Raw genomic sequence first — 21,421 nt, forward strand, 5'->3', positions numbered from 1 at the left:
TGCGACGGATCGGACTAAGCTGGGACCTGCCATGATTCCCCTGGCTCCTCCCATGGCATGAGCCCGTGCTCTCCTCCCCCCTCCGCCTGCTTTTGGTCTTTCTCTGCTCCTGGTCTGTCAGATGGGATAAAATACACCCGGGCGTGTGGGGCTCGGCGCTGCCGCGGGAGAGCGGCGGAGGCAACCGGTGACGGCCGTCGGCTCGCCCGGAGGCGAAGATGAGCTGGCGGTGGGCTCGCCAGCACGGGAACGGCGGCTCCTCCGTCCTGCTGCTGCTGCTGCTGCTCTGGCACTGCTGGGTCCGGCCGGCCGGCGCCGACAACGCCAGCCAGGCGTACTACACCGCCCTCATCAACGTGACGGTGCTGAGCCCCGAGCGGGGCGGCCCCACGCTGCTGAGGATCGACCGCGGCCGCTACGGGCAGGATTCCCCCAAGGTGGAGGTCAAGGGCCTGCTGGTGGCTCCCGTCCCCATCAACGGAGGTAACGCGTCCCTCGCAGCCGCTGGTCGCTTGCCGTCGGGTCGCCTTTATCTGAGCTTTGCAGACTTTCCTAGAGAGCTCGGGCAAAAGGGGAGGAAGGACTTGCCCAGAGGAAAATAATAATAAAAAAGTAATCCATGGTCTGAGGGTCTGCAAAGCATAATGTGTTTTGCAGTGTGGGTCCCAGCAGGCTAGTCATACTGAGTGATGAGGGTGTTACTTCTAAACTAATTGCAGAGATTCAGTAGCGACAGCTAACGGTATTTGGTTAGGGCATTGCCGTGAATCTCGGGACGGCTGCATAGATATCTCACTGTGACAGACGTGCATCTGGATGGCTTTTGCAGCTGCATGGTCATGACTGTTCAGTGTTCGTTTCTTAAAGATGCTGTTTGAGCTTCCTGTCAAGACTTGGAAAAACTGAAGCTGTCAAGCTGTTACTGTTGTGGCCAGTCCAAAACGCGCTTGTTTGCGGCATTGAACGTTGTGTAGTGCTTCCAAATGAGTTTTAATTAAGTGAAGCTGTTGTCCATTGGTTGTGTTTTTGACCAATGCTGTGTTTTATAGAGAACAGTAATTGAAACAAGTGATAGTATTGTCTTGAAGTGAAACCAATTGCTTCAGTCATAACGATGTGGTTTTAGTAGTACCTTATTTCAGAAACCCTTCTTGACATTATCTAAACTACTGTCTTCAAGAAATGGACCACTTGATGGATCACAGTGGTCCCAACCTGTCTCCTGGACAGTAAACCTCTCAATAATGCATTAAATGAAATAATGTTGTCAGTTAAAACTAGACTTTTAAGTGGTGAATATTAAGTGGGTTTTTTAAAAGAATTGGTAACACAGACCTACTGTATTATTAAAAGCTTTTGAGAATTTACCAGATCTTAAGATCAGGAAAATACTTTGATGCTTCTTCAGAATGAAATGCATCCTGCTAAGCAGCCTGCTACAAGCTTCTAGTACGTGTGAAGCAGCCTGTGCATCAGCAGATGCTTGCCAGTTTCACTGAAGCTCGATTTTATTAGCTTTACAAAGCGTTAACTACAGTATATTAATGCACCATATTTTGGGGTGGGAGGGTGAGGAAGCAGAAATTGTTGAGCAAGTCTACTGTGAAATGATTTTCACTTGTACTTCAAATCCTACCTTCACCGTGCTCTGAGTCAGCTATCATCAAATATGCTTAGTGTTTCTTTCTCCTGCTTCCTGGTATTCCTCACTTAAAACACACACCCTGACTGCCATGTGAAATCAGGACGCTGTTCCTGAAAGCCTTAGGCACATAAACATTGTTATTGCAAGTAGTATTTTTAGGGTTTTTAAAAACGCTGCCTTTTAATATATACAAGGTATCAAAATACTTTATTTTCTTTAGTAGCTGCGTTGTTTCTCAAGAAAATCTTCTGATATTATTACTTTTTAACCTTCTGTAACTTTTTCTGCTTTCTTCTGATATCTTCACTAAAGTGTGATTAAAACATTGAGGGTGGCTGACAGCATTTTCACTAGAAGCGAATAATGAAAAGAGCTGAATAAAATTCTGAGCAGCCCATAAACAGCGTTTTTATACCTTACTGCTAAGTATTATGATGAATAACTTCAGTGAGAAAGCACAGCAGGAGTTGTGAAATTGCAGACCTCAATTTCTGTAGTTTTGACGTGCTGCAGTCATTAAAACTTTGCCATCAGTTGTTGGGAAGATTCAGTTTTGTCCTTCTGTTTGTCAGCAGAAGGCTGTTAAAGCAAACAATGCAGCAGTTGTCATCTTTTAAAGTTCTACTGGATTGTTCTGTATAGGTTGTTGTATAGTGTACATTCTATTTTAATTTTGCTGAGGTACGCTTCATGTGCCTTAAAAGTATTTCATGTACAGGAAGGACTGGAATATTTTATGCTTTTAGTTAAGATGTTCTTGAATGCTAGAGGGTCTTACATTTATATTCCTTTTGTATTTAGATTTGATAAAAGACAATGCTGTCTTGCTGAAAGTAATTACTCTAATGCCTTTTTATCAGCCTGTTAATATTGCTGTAGAACTTGTTTGCAAAATATTTTTTTTCTAGTAGCTCTTAACAGGAGTAGCTAGCACAAACCTCTGCTGTTGAAGCAGTAAGTGCTCTACCCTGGTTCTCGTAGATCCTAAGAAGAAAAAGACCTTGCAACTGTTAACAACTATGTTTGAGAATGCCTCGACTTTGAAACTGCTCTGATGTCAAGCATTCACCCGTTCATGGGCTATACCTTGAAATTTCCATGAATGTGGGTTATCTATTAGCACCTTGATGGCATAGACTTTGGCATCCATGTTTTAGAGGTGAAATGTCCCTCATGTCACATTTTTGAGTGCTGTGTTAAGATCCCTCACTCATTGACTATGGGGAAATAAATTAATTTACCGATTCAAGATTTAGGGCCAATGATTGCTGCTGAACATACACCATTTGTAATAGCACAGCCTGTGATTTTAATTGTTGTGCTCTGCGGTGTTTTTTGTTAACATCTGTTCTTGAATATGCCCAATATTTTATATATTACTTTTTGAAGTTGCTAGTCCTGTATGATTACCCATGCTTTAAATATCAGTGCAGAATGGTACATCAATCACTTCTCCTGTTTCTTTATCAGAATTTCTTTAATCAAATTCAACCTTGTCATGTTAATACATGTATTAAAACTCCTTCCCTGTTCTTTTTATAGATTCTCGTATGAAATTGATACTGGATTTCAAAAGCAATGTTCCCCTGGAAGTGATATGGCAGTAATTTGTGTGACCGCTTGTGAATGTGACTTGTGAAAGTGTAGCCTCAGCAAGCTGTCGGTCACAGTTGGCTGCTGGGTGTGAATACAGCACCTGCGTACGCCTCTCTTTCCAAGTGCATTAAATGCATGACAGCAGCAGAGTTTCTCTATTTGTCTCTCTTCCATTCTTCTAGTTCCTTTTCTTACTTCCTCTAACCTGTGATCTTTTGTCATGACTTGACTTCTTATTAAAAGAGCATTTTAAATAGTTTCTGGATATGAATGCTTCAGATCACCCAAAAATGCTCCTCTCGTCCTGCATGGAAGGATAATAGTGAAATGCATCTTCACAGCCTGATGCAGCTTTTCTGATAGTTTAGTTCCAGTTTATATCATCTCTTTGGTGAGGTTACTGAGCATTTCTCCTTCAGTCCCATCCTCAGTTGTTTGTAACTTTCTGAAATGAGCCATTTTGGCCCAAACTTCTCACACTGGCTGCATAGGTACTCGTGGCAGTGTCTGTACATGCACTGTGTAAGTGTTCAGCCCTGTGCCACTCTAGTGACCTTTGCTTTTGAGCATCTTTGGTATTAGGTGTCTGATACCAGTTGTGGTGCTGACCTTTAGCTGTCAAGCATATTCCTATTGCTATGACAAACCAAGCTAGAAGCCACTGAAAACTCCCTTTAACAGTTCTTGGTAGAAACTGCAACACTTTGTGGCTTAGTTCCTTCAAAAGTGTTCTCCCAGGTGAATGGGACTTTTCTGTAACTGTTGAGTCCAGGTTATCACATGTCGTTCTGGGTTTGGATACACAGTTGAGGACTGGAAATGGCACTCCTGTGAGCTCTCAAAGTGCCCTCGCAGATGGTTGGACCTTGCCAGAGGTGAGGTTTTGTGGGTCTTGCCTGCCTTGGGTAGCAGGGAAGCAGGCAGGGTGATTAGGGCTGGAGATGGGACCGATAGGAAGTGAAACAGCAGCAGACTCAAAGCCAAACTTGAAAATGTTCGGATGTGCTGAGCCTATAGGTCACAAAGGAGGGAGTGAGGAGGGATGGAAAAGGAGTAGAGTCTCTTCCTCACTTCCCCACCTGTGGGGAGGTGATGGTTGTATGAAAGCTGGATTGGAGAACACAGAAAAGGGAGATCTGTGCTGAAGGTAGTAGGGTTGTGGCTGGGCAAGGAGACTGAGAATTTGAGGAAAAACATGTTAGAAAAAGGTGGAAATGGGGAAGAAACAATATTGGTACAGTGTTAGGAATGGAGGTGAATCTTGTGCATGGTACTGTAACTATGGCATTTTGTAGCATCTGACACTCGATAAACGCGTGTGAACAAGTTTTAGCTGCAGAAGGTTTAAAATGCCAGTTTCCTGGTAACTGCAGATCTTTAGGTAACACTCGGGCAGAATTTTGTGTTCCTTTCTGGCCCAGAATCCAAAACAGTAAGCTTTTGGAAAATGCAACATCAAATAGATAATAGAGTGGTGGAACAAAAGTCTTGTGCCATGCATCCATCCTTTACTGTTGGTCTCGGTATCCAGCTTAATTAGTAGTCATTAATTGATAACAAAAGTGGAGGTTGTATATTGGAGTTTGTAGCCATAATCGTAGTATACTTACTGAGCTGACAAGATTAAATTTGAACTACTACAGGATCTTCTAAGCTTCAGTGACTTTCTTTTGTTTAACTTCTTCTCTGAAACAAGATTACTTCTTGTTCAAAGAGGTTTTTTAGTGTTAATGCCAGCTTTAGTCAAAGCAATTACCTGAAATAGCTCTTGAAAATAAAATATTGCTGTACATAACTCATTGACACAGCTTTTTAGAAGTGGAAGTTGTAACTGGCTTGGATAAGGACTATATTGATAATAACACAAGTCGTAATGCATTGAAAGAAAATATGTGTTAATTACACATATTACACCCTAAGGGGATAGCAAATAAGGAGTACCCTTCCTTGAAATAAGGATCAATCGGTGCTGCTGTGTTGCTTCTGTAAATTTCCCATCTGAATTCCTCTTCTGGAAATTTTATCACAGGATTATAATTAACACGTTGCATGAGGCTGCTGTTTTGCCAGTCAGGTGCCCACCTGCCTGGCCAGTGCCCACTGCAGGGAGGGAGGGGGGAATGCTTTGGGGCACAGGCTGCATGGGTCTGCATCTTCCTGTGTGCTGTTTTCTTTCCCAACAAGTCTCTTGATCTGCTTCCCCTCGAAATATTGGTGGTGTCTCTCCACCTATTGTATTACAGCGGTTGAAGGTCAGGCTTTAAAATGATTTCTGTCTATGTAGCTGAGACAGACCAGCTCTGGCAACTGGTGCTGGCCTCATAGAGTAGATATTGATGCAATCAATATCAAGATATCTGACCTCTTTTTTTTTTTTTAAAAAAAAAAAAAAAAGGAATCAAATAGTTAATACCCAGGGTGTGGGATCATGGCACTGGCCTTTTGCTGTGAAAAGGGGACAAAGTCTGATAACAGCAGCCTTGGCTGAAGAGGGACATCACAGCTACTTTCTAAGCTGTGTGAGAACAACATAAACACACGGTGGGCGAGAGAAAGCAAACCCGGTTGTGGTTCAGAAGTAGGAGGAGACTGTCTGCATTCAGGGAGGTGTGTGCTTACTTCTGACAAAGCCTCTGGCAGCTGACCTATTAATTTCACTTTTGCACCCACAAAATGGCTATCCCTCTTCTAAGGGGAAGCTAAAGGACCTGGTCAAGCATGTGGAAAAGATGAGGAGGAAAGTGCCATTGCTGTGCTAATGAGAGCTTGACAATGCTTCTTCAGTAGTGGAGGAAGCCTGGTTGGATCTATTGCATTATTAACTATTTCTTTCATATGAATCCTTAAAATGCTGTCACAAACATTAGTCCTTCAGCAGGAAGGGCTGTTGAATTCTAAAATAATGCTCTGAGGAGAAAGTTAGGTGCAAGTTGAGCAGTCCTGTGTTCTGCAAGAGAAAACTGAAACTCACCTGAAAATGAGAACAAACGTGCAGCCTAACAGTGGATACTTAAATGGCAGCTGATCCTTCTGTGAAGAGACCCTTCTGTGGTGTTGGGGCTTATGGTAGGAAGGGAGATACTTACATCAACATTGTACATAGCTTTTTAACCCAGCAGGCTGCCACTTCTAACAGATAATTGGGTTTTTGCCAACACACTTGTGGTACATAGCTAGACATGGAGAAGGGAAAGGCAGAGTAAATAACTCACATTTCCATAAGCCAGAAGAGTACCACACCTATAGGAAAACATAAGTAGATGGCTTTCTGTATGCTTGTGTCTTCTGAAATTAAATTACACGAGTGACTTCTGATCATAGCTTTTTATGTACAAGCGATTTGTTTTATAATAACTTTAATTTAATGTGAAGTTGCTTTTCATTCTGGCATGGATATCATCCAAGTAATACTTGCAATCGCTAGTCTTTTAGATCCTAATTGGACTTTGGACAGCGGAGCATAGATGGCATGATAATGGAGAGCTATCGATGATGATTCTTGCTGACACTGTTCGTTTATTGATGTCCCTTACAATGCCAACCGATGTGCTTGGCACATCAGGTATATAGCAGGTGTTTTATTTTAGCCAGCTTGCTATGCTGGAAGGGTGGCCGTGATTATAAGACTTCCAGTATTTTCAGAGTGTATTAAGTCTATTGAAAAGGTGAGTGGAAAAACTGAGATTTTTCCACTATTCTTCCTGAATTTTATTTAGTTAAAAGTGAAAAGATTACTTAACATTTGTGTGGTGTAATAGGATGCTAATGTAAAGAAAAGAGGGTTGTGACTTTTTGTTAAATCTCAAGTGATTTGCAGTTACTCAGTTCAGGTTTATCTAAAACAACCAGATTTTCCTTAATATTGTTGTATTACTTAAATAGTGCTAAAATAATATTGTCAGCTGTTAGTTTTTCGTCAAGACATACCAAATCCACCTCGTCAGGAATAACATGCTGTATGCATTTGAGCGGTGTTTGTTGGTCTATATCTGGAAAGCTTTTATCTCTTAATATCTTGTTTCCTAATCCTGTTGCTCTATCCAGTAACGTTTCATAGCTCTGTCCACAGCTGAAAGAGACTTTGATCTCTACAGTCGTAGAAAATTTTATACTCCTTTTCCCACAGATGTGATCTCTCTTATCTCTTACTACTTTCTCTGTCAGTTTTTAAGCTAAAAATTTCAAGCTGTACAAATTTAAAGGCGCCTACATAAATCTTTGTAAAACTGAACTGTATAACAGACTTTGAGAATGCTGCCTCCCTTTTCAAAGTGCCTTTTCCCTTTCATTGCTTTTATGTTTTTTCATTCTAATAGCCCATTACCCTATTTTTGTGGCCATTTTTGTTTTCACTTGGTATTTTGAGCGTGATTGTGCTGAAGCAAACTGTACATAATCCATAGGATTACTGCTCTTTATCCATCCCATATATTTTGAGTAAATTTATGTTGGCTGTAGTGTCTACTTTCAGAGTTAATTTTTGCAGTTTGAGGAGATTCTGTGGAATTGTGGACATTTATTGAAGAGTGTTTTGCAAAGGATGTATCACACCTGAGATTCTTGAATCTGATTTCACTGGAGAAGGATGGGATTTTTAGCTTTCAAGGCTTGAGAAACTTCTGTCACAGTCTGCTGGTGCTTTCTCCCTCCTGCATTTTTAAGTGGAAATGTTCTGAACAAGGGGGAAGCGTGCGTTAAACAGTAAACTGCCTTTGTCTTAACAGAGGACGTCAGGATTGGTTGCATATGTGCCATGTTATGGTTCTATCACATTTTCAAAAAGGACTTTAATTCCTTCAAAAAGTGTACTATTACCTTAAGTTTAAAGCTACAAAGACAAGCTACAGAAGTGCAGTCGATATGAAAGTGCAGTTCTATGATTGTTGCTGTTCATGATGGCCGTCACCAGTGGTCCAAAACAATGTGTGTGGATCAGTGCTAGCTAGCAATTTCCAGAGGGATTCAAGTAATAATGTCAGGGCAATGGAAGAAAATACTCCATAAAATTTGGCTTCAGGCATCTACATTTCAGATTTTCCCTGATCCCTGTATGAAACAAAAGCACAAATACAACAAATAACCCTGCATGTCTGAAATGTCTAATACAGTCTTGAAAAACAATTGTGAAAAGGATGTGCTTCTATCTGGCTCCCCACCCTCCTTCCAGGGGAACAGGGAGAGGCACTTCTTGTCCAAATTAAGAGATGCAACGACTTCCTGTGCAACTGCCACAACATATTCATCTGCACTAGTTTTCTTCAGGCAAGCAAAAGATTTTCTTTCTTGTTGCAGAAAAGATCCTTTAGCTATTTGAATCTCCCTTGTTACAGGTTTTAATCTGAGCTATGTTAAGCTGAGACTGCTTAAAAAGATCATTTGTTTCCAGCTAATATGTTAAACTGGGTTTTTTTGTGGTAGATCTTTTGCTGAAATCTCGTAGTCTGTGCTGAAGAACTCTCCTCTTTAAACGGAAAAAATTGTGGAACACTTCATTTGAATTGCTCTTATGAACTGTACTGCTTTCAGAGCTATTATGCAAATAAATTGTTTGGCTTGGAAAAAATCACACTTTATCCCAACCATTTTTAGTAGCCAAAGATTTTTATACTCTTGGCATTTGAAAGGGTAAATATACTTGTATTATAAGTTGCTGTTGGCTCTAAATTTCTAGAATCCTTTAATGCTATGACCAGTGTATCAGACTAAACAGTGTGTTTCCAGTTGTGTAAACAGAAATGTCTTTCATCAGTGTCAGCTGCTGTACTGTGAAGTTATCTTCTGCATTGCATTTTGTGCCTTTTGTACGTAGCTCTGTGTGGGTTTGGGTTTTTCCGGGATACATTACAGCATCAGAAAGGACAAAAGAGCTTTGCATGCTGTTGAATTCAGACAATCTGGTGTTTCCCATTTCTGTTACTCTTCCTTGTACCAGCAATACCTGTTTAGCTGACAACTTGAGTGCATCATGTTTGCAAAGCCATTTGTTTCTCTCTGAATTTGAATGCGCTTCCTTGTAGACAAACTGTGGGTATATAAAAAGCTGATGTTGCCTGCTGGGGTTTTACAAGATCTGCTTTTAATATTGTCCTTTTTTACAGTAGTCTGCACATGGCAGATAACTCTGAAATCTTCTTTTCACAACCTCCTTTTAGTTATACTTCCCACTGCAGTGACATTTATGACTGAAATAGAAAGAAAAAAGTTATACTCCCCAGAATGACTGATAAACAGCTGTTTCATAAATGCCTATGGCATATGAACCATATTCTAGTGTTTTTCAGCCTCCAGGCAGGTATTGATTCGAATGTGAATTCATTGTTCTAGCTGCACTACCGTTAAAAATAGCCTGTGTTGGTGAGCCTAACTCTTGGGCATAAAGTCCCAGCTTTCAATGTGCGAGACTTGTTTTTTTTTTAAAGACATTTTTTGATAAGAATGCAGTTATCTTTAGGCTTTATTAACAAGAGGATGGTGGCTTCTTAGTGCATAACAGTTAAGTAACTCAGCAAAATTTGGGAGTTAGATTTTTTCTTTTTGGCTTGTTTGAACCAATTGTCAGCTGTATAAATGGATTTCCCATTTCAGTTGCAGATCGACTCGGCTGTGACCCTCGAACACGTTTCCAGGTTCCACCGAACACCAAGCAGTGGATTGCTTTACTACAGCGAGGAAACTGTACATTTAGGGAGAAAATACTGCGAGCAGCTTCACATAATGCCACAGCTGTGGTCATTTACAACAATATATCCAGTGAAGAACCTGTCACAATGACTCATCAAGGTAAATAAAACATAATCTCTTTCACTATAATTCTTTTTTGCCCAAGTGCTCTTTTCCCATATAAACTATTGCTAAAGAGCCCTTGGCAATACATGGTTGCTATTTGAAATAGCTTGTTTTCTAATGATGTTTACAGTATGCAATAGAGTGAAATAAACCGAGAATTCTGAAGAGTTACTTTCCTTCAGTGAAGGTTTGATCCTATGAAGAACACTTTGCTCTGCAGTGGGGATATGGGTGTTCTGGAGCGAGAAAATACCTGTAAGATCTTAGGAGCAATCTGTTTCAAACCTTTCTGAAGAAGAAAAGCTAACATAGAATGGAAGGTCTAGAATTTTACAAAGTATCTGTACCTGAAGAATTTTTATAGTAGCATGTCTTCAGCTGGCTGTTATGGTGGAGGCTTTCAAATGTTAACAGTTATATCTGAATTTGAGCTTGCGTGCTCTTTTTAATGGCAGTCTACAGAGGGTTCTCTTTCTACAATGTGTCTGAGTGCCATACAGGAATCAACAAAACAATGATTTGGAGAGACGTTGCCTCTGTAAGTTGTCTAGTATTAGGCTATTGCTGGTCTAGAATAGTGCTGCAAATCTGCATTTCTACAGATTTCTACTTTTTTAGGTGTCTCTGTGTAAAATTTTACTGTTACTAGTGAGTTACTTTAGCCGGTGGGAGCCTCATATGTAAACGTTTTCCTTGGTTAGAAATTATTTTCACAATTCTGATAACTACATTTTTCATTTTCCCAGAAGGTTTTCTCAATTTGGAAATTACTTAGCTTAATCAGAAAAGGCATATTTCTATATTTGATGGCTGTACTGCTGGCTGACTTTTTTTTTTTTTTCCCCTAGAATATTTTCAGTCCTTTTTCTTTTAAGCATAGTGGGTTGCTTGGAAACTGGAATTTCCTAATTACTGTTCTGCATATTGTCACACAATTAGAATTGAATTTTTTTACTAAAGAGGAGCTATGGTTGCTTCTTTCTCTCTTTTTTTTTTTTTTTTTTTCTTCTAACAGGGAAATATCTTGTGGCTTCTTCTGGTTTGGTGGGGTTTGATCTTCCCAGTTCTGTATACCTCAGGAATTTTCCAGGGAGATTTTGACCTCTGTGTAGCAATTCGAAGCCTGTTGGCAGTCCATTTTTATCTTAGGTACCTTCCTTAGACAATTTTGCAAGCAATCTGCAGGCAAAAAGTCCCGTATTCTACTGAAACGCTTTTTACAACCTTCTTTTCGTGTGTTTTTACGACTTCTCTCTCTCTGCTGATGTAATACTCTCTGAAGCCTTCAGCTCTGGTCTCTCTTTGAAATACCTGTAAGATTGTAACATGTGCAGTCTCTGTTTAGCAATGATTTGTGACTTCTCCTGTGGCCTGGAATACCTTACTGTGGCAGGAGGAAAGTCTACTAATAACAATACAGCTGTAGTATTGTTTGCTCTGTTACATGTTAAATCATATTTAACATTTGATTATAACTTTAATACCTTCTTTCTCATAATGCCATTAGGTTTGGCAGGCGCTTTCGTGGCAGTGGGATGGTGTGTGTCTCTTATTAGGAAATCCTAGTTGACTCAGTGTTTAGGCTTTGAAGACCAGTGTGTTGCCTGTGAAACTATATCAACAGGTTGAAATGTCTCAAGATACAAAACGTGAGAGCTGCTGTGGGTAAAATGGTGTCTTGTAAGCTAGCCGGGCAACTGTTTGGATACTTGATATTTGGAAAAAAGCTAATACTGTCTTCAGCATGTTGACTTCCAAATATTTACTCTTACTCATGGAACACTTAAAAAAAAATGTAATAGTGTAATTACTGGAGATGATGCATATTTTATCTTTGAGTATTTGAGATACTGGCTTTTAACTGCATGTACTCAGTCCCCGGTATACTGTAATCTCTGTCACTTATTTGGGCTGTAGGCACAATCTCAAAATTAATATTGGACTTGAAGTGTTCAAACGAATGCGACAGACTAAAAACAATTATCTAGAGCTGAAGTACCTTCTTAGCACCATGCTGTAACAAAGAGGAATGTCGCTCCACAGCTTTTGTTTTGATTGCGTTATGATCATGTAAGGGATCTCCTTAGCAATCTGCGCTTTGCAGAGCTTCCTATAAATAATTTCCTGTTTGCTTGATGTAGGAACTGCAAGTGTGTGTAACTGAGATGTAGACTAGTCCTTTGGTGTTAGCCTCAGCACAGGGAGGGTTTGGAATCCAGCATTGCCCTCAGTGAGAATTAGTCTAAGTGGGATTATAAATTCATGAACCTATGCTTACGTGATGAACCTGTTCAAACAAGTGTTGTGAGTAAAGCAGTCTTACACACATTCAAGGCACTCTCTGGTCTTCCTTTTTCTGCCTCTTCAACTGTATCACTGCTTGTATGCTTTTTAGGCGGTGAAAGACCACATCATCTGCTAATTAGATATTCTGGTGTGCTACATCTCTTCTCTCTAGTATTTTCTATCCCTGAAGGTTGGGAGGAGTTGACGCTGTGTGTTTGATAGCTAAATCAGTTGAGTATGTGTTAAATAGTGTTGATATAAAGTGAAAATGAACGTGACCCACTAAGTTGGTCTTATTTCCATACAATGTCTGGTGCTGTGCAGTATTTCTCTATTCTTTTAAAAATGCATTCCTCACAAGACAATTTTGCAACTGTATTATGACGACCAGGTTCATGGCTCTAAGTTTGCTTTCCATAGACAGGTGAACATAGACCTTATGTCATTTTATATCACTGTAACATAATTTTTATACTGCTACATACCAAACTTTAGGAATATTCTGTCTTCCTGGTGAAGCAGAGAGGAAAGCGGCAACTGCTGCTAATGCGCACTCTGTGAACTGCATGCTTTCCTGCTTTGATATTTGCATGAATTCAATCACCAGCTTAGGCAATGTCTGTGCTAAAAATAAGTCAAATACAGATTTATGGATGTTGCCCACCTGCAGACAGGAGATTCCTTATGAAAAGAGCTCAGTAAGCAGTTCTCACCTATGGGATTAATATTTTAACCAAGTTTTTTTTATGCCTGAACAGACATTTGAAAATTTTAATCTTATGGAAATTTGTTAGTACTCAAGGTATTACCTAGCAGAATATGAATAATTCCTTCTGTTGGCTAGATAACAACTGTCACTCTTAAATCAGTCTATCATCACCATGTCAAATGAACAGTTTCTATTGCTGATATCAGAACTTGCTTTTTTTTGTGTGATAGTCCACTGAGTCTCTGCCCCTTCAGCTTAGAGTTGAGTTTTAAAGTATGTACTGACCTTGAGAAGCTGTTGAACTTTTTAAACAGATATATATGTATTTCTGTTAATGTTTGCAACATTATTTACTTTTCTCTGTGTATATCCTTCTATATATATTACTGTGTGCATGGAAAATAAGTTGATTTTACACATTCTTGTAGATGTCCTTTACCAACCTAAGTGAAGGACATCTTTCCCAGCACAGGTTATGTTATACTATGATATCACTGGCAGGAAGGCAGTTTTATGAGTGGTTTTTCTTGCTACTTCTGTTAAAGCAGAACAAGTATTGTTTAATGTAAAAACGAGCCTCTGTGGTAGAGAAAATATGTAGTAGCTTTATAATCAATTATGGGAATAGGAAGGAAATGCAGGTAAAAACATTTTAAATCTTTTTTTGTTGTTGCTGTTTGTGTGTGGTGGAGACAGTCCTGTCAAGTACAAAATGGTTAAATTTTGTGAAGTCTAGACTTCATTTGGATTTATAGAAAAGGATATAAGCCAAAGAAGCCTCTGAAGTTGAAATTTCATACTCAGAATTTGTGGAATAAATATAAACAGAAAAAGATAAACAAATATAGAAGAGAGTGTCAAAGTGAAGTTGCTGGATTCCAATAACTACTGTTTTGGTGCTGAAGAAATTTCCTGAAGAATTTAAACAACTTCTGATATCATACCTTCTTCAGAGGATTTACCTGATGCAGGTAAATCTGTTAAAGTCTTAAGACATTGGTATCAATCTTCATTGAGCTTCTGCAGAAACGATGCGTTCGTTTTCTGCAAGAAGGTGTTCCGGTTCCGTGATGCACACAGAAGGTGACGCTCTCCTGCTGCCTCCTGCGGGAGGGCTGCCCAACACTGACTCCCACAAAGAGTTTCCTTTCAAGGCAAGGATTTCTGATGGCCCCGTGTTCACTTAAAAAGCACACTAGCACAGAAAGCAAGGTCTGTACTTGCTTTGAACGGTGATAAAACTGAATGTATTTTATGTGGATTATTTTAGGTCACTGGGTCAGAGGCAGGAGGGACAGTAAGTAGTTTGGAGCTGTTGCCATCTAATGGCTATTCCACGTTCTTGCCCTAATCGGAGTGGGTAGAGCAGACTGCAGAGATCCGGCAGTCGAAATGCCACCCTCTTCTGTTGTGGCACTCTTGCTGTGGCAGCACCTCTATTCCTACACCGCTTGCCTTTGTCTCACAAATGTCAGTGTAGCTGTAAGCTGAACTGGTGTGTGAAAGCTGTGACGGTGTCCACTGCAGATTATTTTGCACAAGTGTGTGCTGACAAATATTTCAGCTCTATGCCAAATCCACAGCAAAACTTTCCCTTGATTACTGACACCTACTTTTAATCCACAGCTCAAAACTAATTTTATTTTATATTATAATATATTTATTATATTTTATTGTTGTTAATTTACACTGGAATATTAGTGAAATGGAAAGAGATGAGTCATTAAAGTTGAAGCTTTAAAAAAGGCAAAACAATCAATAGTCTAACCATTCTTTGATCATTTTATGTTGTTTATTGTTTTGAAAATATGGGAAACGAGTGTCAACAGCATTATAGTTAGTCCTGTTTCCCACTGCATTTCTTGGAAATGTATCCATCAGGAAAATCTGTCACACAGTAGATTGAGGTGCATGACACTGAGATGTGGAGAGGAGTGTGGTTGAAGCACAGAATCTGGACCATAAGGAACCACTTCTCCCTTCGAGACAAGCCAGGGAAACCCCTTTACAAAGCTAACATAGCCTCAGTGCCTCGCAGAGCTTCTCACCAGTGTTTGTGTGGTGTGCGCCTCATCCACAACCGAAATAAGAGCAGTTAGTCTCATTTTTCCTTAGCCAGCTGAAAGGGTAATTAGTTCTGTGACTGTGAAAAGACCCACGGGACTGTTAGTGACTGTAAGTAATTACATCCTTTTTCTTATCCAAAGTCTGAGCTCCAGCACCAGAGTAATTCCCAAAATCTGTGGGTTTGGTGGAATCAAATTTATGATATTAATTTATTAATATGCTATTTATGAAGCTTTAGAAGTATTTTGTAGTGTTCTTGGGTGAGGATATCTTACTGTTTCATTTTAGAGCTTTGCTGAATTTGTTTCGAATGACTGTCCAGATTGATGGATCTGTATGGAAGTTGTCTGTACATAGAAGAAAATATATGAGCAAGACAGATTACCCTTCTTAGAAATCCCTGGGTTTTTTAGCTCCAACTTCCATTAGTGGGAATACGAACTGCTATCCAGAAACAGCAAAATGGAAGCCACCTACTAGCACCTGGTCACGCCGCAAAATGCAAGATTACGGAGACTTTTAGTTGTCAAAATCTGAGTGTGTCTTAATTGATGAATGGATCATAAGGTCTATGTTACATTAATATTATTGATTAATCAAGAATGTGACACTGTATTCAGTGATTGGGTGTTAAATCCAGGTCTAAGGTAACAGGTTTTGGACATTGCTCAGAAGTATACATGAAGAAAGGTTGGTTTTAAATAGGCAGAAATACCTTTTGAAGATAAAGACTTACGTATTTTGGACATATGTGAAATTGTGACATGAGGAACCTTTTTTTCAGTAGTGTGTCATATGTTATCATTACACCATTTCCCTAGTCAAAACTTAATGTGACCCTTGTCCTTTTTATTAATTTGCATTTGTTCAAGGTTTGAATATAAAATTTGACCTACTTTGTTAGCATACTAATACCTTCATAGTGAAAGTATTCATTAAATAGGACTGCAAATGCTGTTTAAATAATATATAGCTAAATTCCTTGTAAACCTATGTGATTGAAAGAAAAAAATCTGTGTGCAGATTGTGGAAAGGGGATGATAAAATGATAAATCTGTTTGTACCAAGTTTTTTTTATTCTTCCGGTATTAAAGTGGAATGTCCGTTTCCTTTTCCAAAAAAAAAATTGTAGTGCAATTAGATGCAAAGAAGCATTGCTGAAAGAGAAAAAAGTTGTGTGAAATGTCTGTAAAATCATTGCAACATCTGTCTGCTTTTCCCTTATCTAGACTTGATCTTCCATAGTGTAAAGAACCCAAAAGGTCACCTGCATTAAAAAAGTATATGTAAATATAATGCCCAGAAGATACAAGTCCTTCTACAGAAAGGGAATATATGATATAAGTAGAATGATCAAGGCAGTCAAGTGTGGGGGATGGAGTAACAAAACAAAACCTGAACCCAGTGTCTGTACCATTTTAAGTGAACTCTGCTGCAGTTCTGGTTCCAGAAATGTGTAAATTTTCCCTTTGGGTGCTCCCTCCTTCTCAGCCCAGCCATGAATCTGTCCTCCTTCAGAAGCATTGAAGTAGCGTATTCTTGCTTTCAAAAATCAAGATGGAGCAGAGATTCAGGAACTTGTGGGAGGCTTAAGGAAGAGGCGGGTGCATCTTGCAGCTTAATAGAAGGATCTTAGTTCTTCTAACGGTGCTTAGTGTCATATGGCTTACAATAGAAGATAAAAAGGAGCTCTCTGGGTGAGATTGATGGAGAGGAAATTGTGAAGCCGAAGTCTAACACCTCTCTTCTATGCACTAATACTGTATTCTATGCTTGAGAGACTGTAGTGTTGGCTTTCTTGAGTAGGGTATGCTGGGTGTAGCAGAGACAGCCAGACCTTGTCAAGCTTGAGGAAATGCAAGGGCATAGCTCCACCATCTCGTGTGTCAGCATGGTTCAGACTTGTGAATGAAGCAGGAGGATTTAGCTGTGACTGCCTGTTTTGATCTTATGCAGATTTCTTCTTGAGAAACATCTCCCTGAGTGTCGGAATACAGCAGCTGGGTTATGAAATAATGTGTCAGCAGTTGTCATCCAAAAACTGCCCAACAGTTTCCTCAACTGATGTTGCGATTTAGCTCTTTTTTAGGAAATCTCAGTCATAGCAGATTATAAAGGTGATTTGAAAACATGGCAAGAACATTATAGTGAGGCATGATTTCTTGTTTAACGAAGGAGGATGGGCATTGGAAAGATGATTTGTGCTCATAAGATTATTATTTATCACCTATGGACTTAATTTGGTGTGCTACAGGCTAGTACAACAAGAATCTGATTAGGCTTTAATATTTGTTTCGAAGTTAATTGTGTCACACCCAACTTTGGAAAGCTGCTCTTGCTGTTTCTGGTTTTCTAATCGTGTGCCTCAATCGCATGCCTGTTTTTCTTAAAGGAGCAGGATGTTGTGAAGCTCCATCACATGTCTATTAGCAGTACAGCAATGCGTGGTACATTGCAAAATACTGAAGTGTATGTAATCATAGTGAGAAGGCAGAGTGCTGTGCCCTTTCCTAGCCTGGCAGACTAAAATCGATTGAAGCTCTTTTTGCTGCAAAGAAGAGTTTCGAGCATTCTTCAGACATAAATTGACTGTATTGTGGTTGTGTTTCATAGAAGCCTGTTCCTCACTGAACTTAAATATCTACTACTTTGTCCTCTTAAGCAGACAGTCAGAATTCAAGTTTTAACCTCAGAGGCTTTTTTTTTTTAGGTTGTTTCATGTAGGTTTGCGTAGGAGAGAGACCTGCAAATATCTGCTCAATGTTTTGGGATAGCTAGTTGTTCCACTGGTTGCATTTAACTGATGCATCCTGTGAAAGCCTGACTTTTAGGTAACAGTTTCATATACTGCTGTACTTTACAATTTTTCTCACGGTGGTGGTGTAACATCTGTTCTAGTGTCTGACACTACACAGAATAGGCATGTTAAAGTAAATATTTACACACAGACAAGAATACAACATTTTCGATATTATAAAGGCAACAGGAAGACAAATGTTTTAAAATGCTATCCAGTCTCATTTTAAAATCGATGTATAATCTTGGCATTAAATTTTTGCCTTGCTTAGAACTAAATAACTGACAAGTATTACAGGTTTTTTCTGTTTTCAGAAGTGTTCGATTTGGGACATCTCAACATATTTTACTCTTGAGATTGCAGTCGTGTGTTGACAGCTTGGATGTGTCTTGTTTACTTTCTGATTAGATCAAAATAAAAATATGTGCAGCTAGACCTGTTTTGATCACTCTGAAGATACGCCAAGGCTCTTCCTCTTGGTGTCAGCTTTTCCAAAAGACTGTTTTAGAATGTAAGACTTCTTCACAACAAATTTCTCTATTTCGTATCAGACTAAAGTTTTAAGGTGTCTGAATAATTTGTGTGTTTTCCCCAATGTTATGGAATTTACGTTTAAAGGCTGCTGTGCTCCCCAAGCCAACTTTCTCTAGCGGTGCAGTTTTGCATCCAGCTTGGTATGCCTGTTCCCTTTCCCTCACCTCACCTTGTGGATTCAATGGATTATATCCCTATCTCTGTGGCTAAATCGCTTACCTTGTAGGGGTAATTTTTGCCTCTGCTCCCTTGCAGCTCACATATCTTCTGGTGTTTTCACAGAACTCCCGATCAGTCTCTCAGAATATATATATACTTCATATTATAACCATAGCACTTCATTTGTGGTTTCATATGTTCTTCGTCCATGTTTTATGGGCTCCCAAATTCTGTTGGTTTCCTGTTACTTAATGTTATGCCAAGAAATCTGTCACAGTAATAGGACTGATCCCTTTCCTGGGTACTGAATATTTTTATTTCTGATATAACATGTTCAGAAATGCTTAGCATATAGTTACAGGATTTTAACAGAAGAATAGGGAAGTCTGATTTATGAAGATGGGCAGTTTTATTTCCAATTACATTATCATTATGATGTTCCTCCCCATTGTTGCCATTGAATAGGCAGTGGCATTTCAATATCTGATTCATGCCCTGAATCCAGCCTATGAGTGACTGCACCATTCTTTACCTTTATTAGTAAGGTGGGGATTTTGTTTGCCTTTTTTAAGGAAGTATTCTGAAATTTCCACCAGCAGAATTATTCGGATAAATGTGTGTTAAGTTTAGGTTTTCCTGAGTGAAGTCATGAAAGGATTCAGTTACAGTTAAGCATTATCTGCTATTTAAAGAGAGAACAATATTCTTTCGTGAGCATGAGATGAGTGCAGCCTATCTACCTCATGCTGTGACTGCAGCATCAGCAGGCGCTATCAAAGACTTAGGAAATGACAAGGACTTTAGCTGAAAATATCAGCCATTAGAAAAGCTCTAACCTTTATAATGAGTAACTGACTTAATTCTCGGTTCTCTGCAAACCTTGTTACATCAAATCAAAACAGGTCAGTGCCGCTTACAGGTGGTCCAACGTTTGCTGTGCTTGAGATGGGATCTCGGGTTTTGCCCTCCCCATCTGTGGGAAGGTGGCTGAGACATTGCAGCAGTGTCAGGAGTTCAGTGCCAGGTTGCTCATACGCCCAGGAGGAATTGTCTCACCTATCCTTCTCCCCAAGGACTGACCAAACAGCTGCTTGAGGAAAAATATCAGCTGTTTGGTGGTTGTGTTTTGCCAGGCTGCTATTCCCTGCACCCTCCAAGGGATGGTAGATGGATGGAAGTTCTCTTTGAACCGTGCCTGTCTTTAGCTTGGTATCCTGGCCATAGTTGTCCATATTTTGAGCTTCAGACAAACATTTGGTAGACAAGAATCAACAAAACAAATAGGAAGGAAGCAATTATTTGCTTGTGATGAGACTACTAATTTTTCTTTGAAATGGCTTTCTATGGACTTTCTAAACATGTTCTTTCAGAATGGCTAGGAGACATGGGTAGATTAGAGAGAGAGCAAAGCGGTTTCTGTAGGAGCTCTGCAAGAAACTTCTGGATATTGCTGGTTTTCCCATCTTCTTGTTTTTAGAGTCTTCTCAGCTTTTAAGTCCTTTTCTCTTTTCTCCCAATGTAATATTACACAGATTTAATGATTAATTACAACCTCATCCCTTTTCATACGTAGAGTTGTATAACTATCCTAATTAAACATGGACACAGTAAAATTGCAAGCTAGAAAGAGCTGTCTGGGCTTGGATGATAACAATTAAATGATTTATATTTACAGGCATCAATATTTATCATATGTCTACTGTCTGTCCTAGCTTGTCATCTATGGTTGAGTGTGTCATTCATTGGCTTTAGTTAGCATTCCAGCTTCTTTTTTCTGGACACTGTGTTCTTGGCTGAGGAGAGTATTGCTCTTCATAAGATTATGTAGTAAGACCATATTCTAACTTTTGCAAATGCTGTTAGTCTTCCTGAGTTCACCTGGGGAGTTTTTTTTCTGCTTAAGTTTCAGAAATGTAGTGTTTCAAGGTGCTTAAAATAAATGAGTCAGTGTCTCCTCCTGCCCCCAATTGTTCTCGAACAGGGAGCTCTTGCTAAAATTATTTAGGGTGATGCCCCTGACAAAAATACAGATGAACCAAGTCCCAGTTTCCACTGAGCTTCAGTATGTTAAACAGGCACAATTTATTTTTCTTTTCTGCAGTTCTCCTTGGCTCTCGCAGGGTCAGAAGCAGCAGTAGCACTTTGGCTGTTCCCAGTTGAGTCATTTGGAATGCAAATCACTTTGCAGTGATGCCAGAGGTTCCCTTTGTGCTGGGCTTTATATAAAACACATGACAGATTGTCAGCTTTGTCACATTCCCTGGGCAGCAGGGAACAGGTAGAGGCTTCAGCTTTTGATTTGGACAGAACTGGACTAGTATCGGAAGATCTTGCAGCCAGCTTTGCTTTGCAGATAACTGTAAATCATGTCAGAATGCTACATTGAGTGCTTCTGACTGATATTCTGATTCTAACATAATTCCTCGATGCAAATAATACCTACTGGGGAAGCTTAGCAGAACATGTGCTCTGGGGAATACAGTCCCTCTGCACCCTTCCACACCCTTCTTCACTATCCGGGCTAGATATGAAGAGCAAAAGTGAAGCCTAGGGAAAATATCAAGCAATACAAATTATCTGCTCTTGATTGATCATGCATTATCTGAGCTGCAGAGTTCTGGGGTTGCAGGAGCACGTGCTGCATCTACATAGAGAATCTTTCAGGAAAGATGGCTCTTGTCCTGTGATTAAGTGCTGCAAGTCTGGTCGGGAACTCTCTTCCCAACTGGACGAATAGGAATCTGAGTAGATTTCCCCTGAAAATAAAGGAAGTGATAGATTTTTACTCTGTTTCCGAGCTTTGCTGGGTATTAAATATCTTGATTAGTTTGCATGAAACCAA

General features: G+C 39.6%; 1 protein-coding gene across 1 annotated transcript in view; it reads left to right on the plus strand.

The window, feature by feature from the left end:
• Positions 1 to 218: 218 nt before the first annotated feature.
• Positions 219 to 21,421, plus strand: part of RNF130 (ring finger protein 130) — a 42,280-nt gene continuing 21,077 nt past the window's right edge. The window contains exons 1-2 of the mRNA XM_009958292.2: positions 219 to 483; positions 9,827 to 10,021. Of these exons, the coding sequence (XP_009956594.2) occupies positions 219 to 483; positions 9,827 to 10,021 (460 nt within the window). The remainder of the gene's footprint in view (positions 484 to 9,826; positions 10,022 to 21,421) is intronic.

The sequence above is a fragment of the Leptosomus discolor genome, chromosome 10, assembly GCF_034619465.1.
Source record: "Leptosomus discolor isolate bLepDis1 chromosome 10, bLepDis1.hap2, whole genome shotgun sequence".
NCBI classification, from domain to species: Eukaryota; Metazoa; Chordata; class Aves; order Leptosomiformes; family Leptosomidae; genus Leptosomus; species Leptosomus discolor.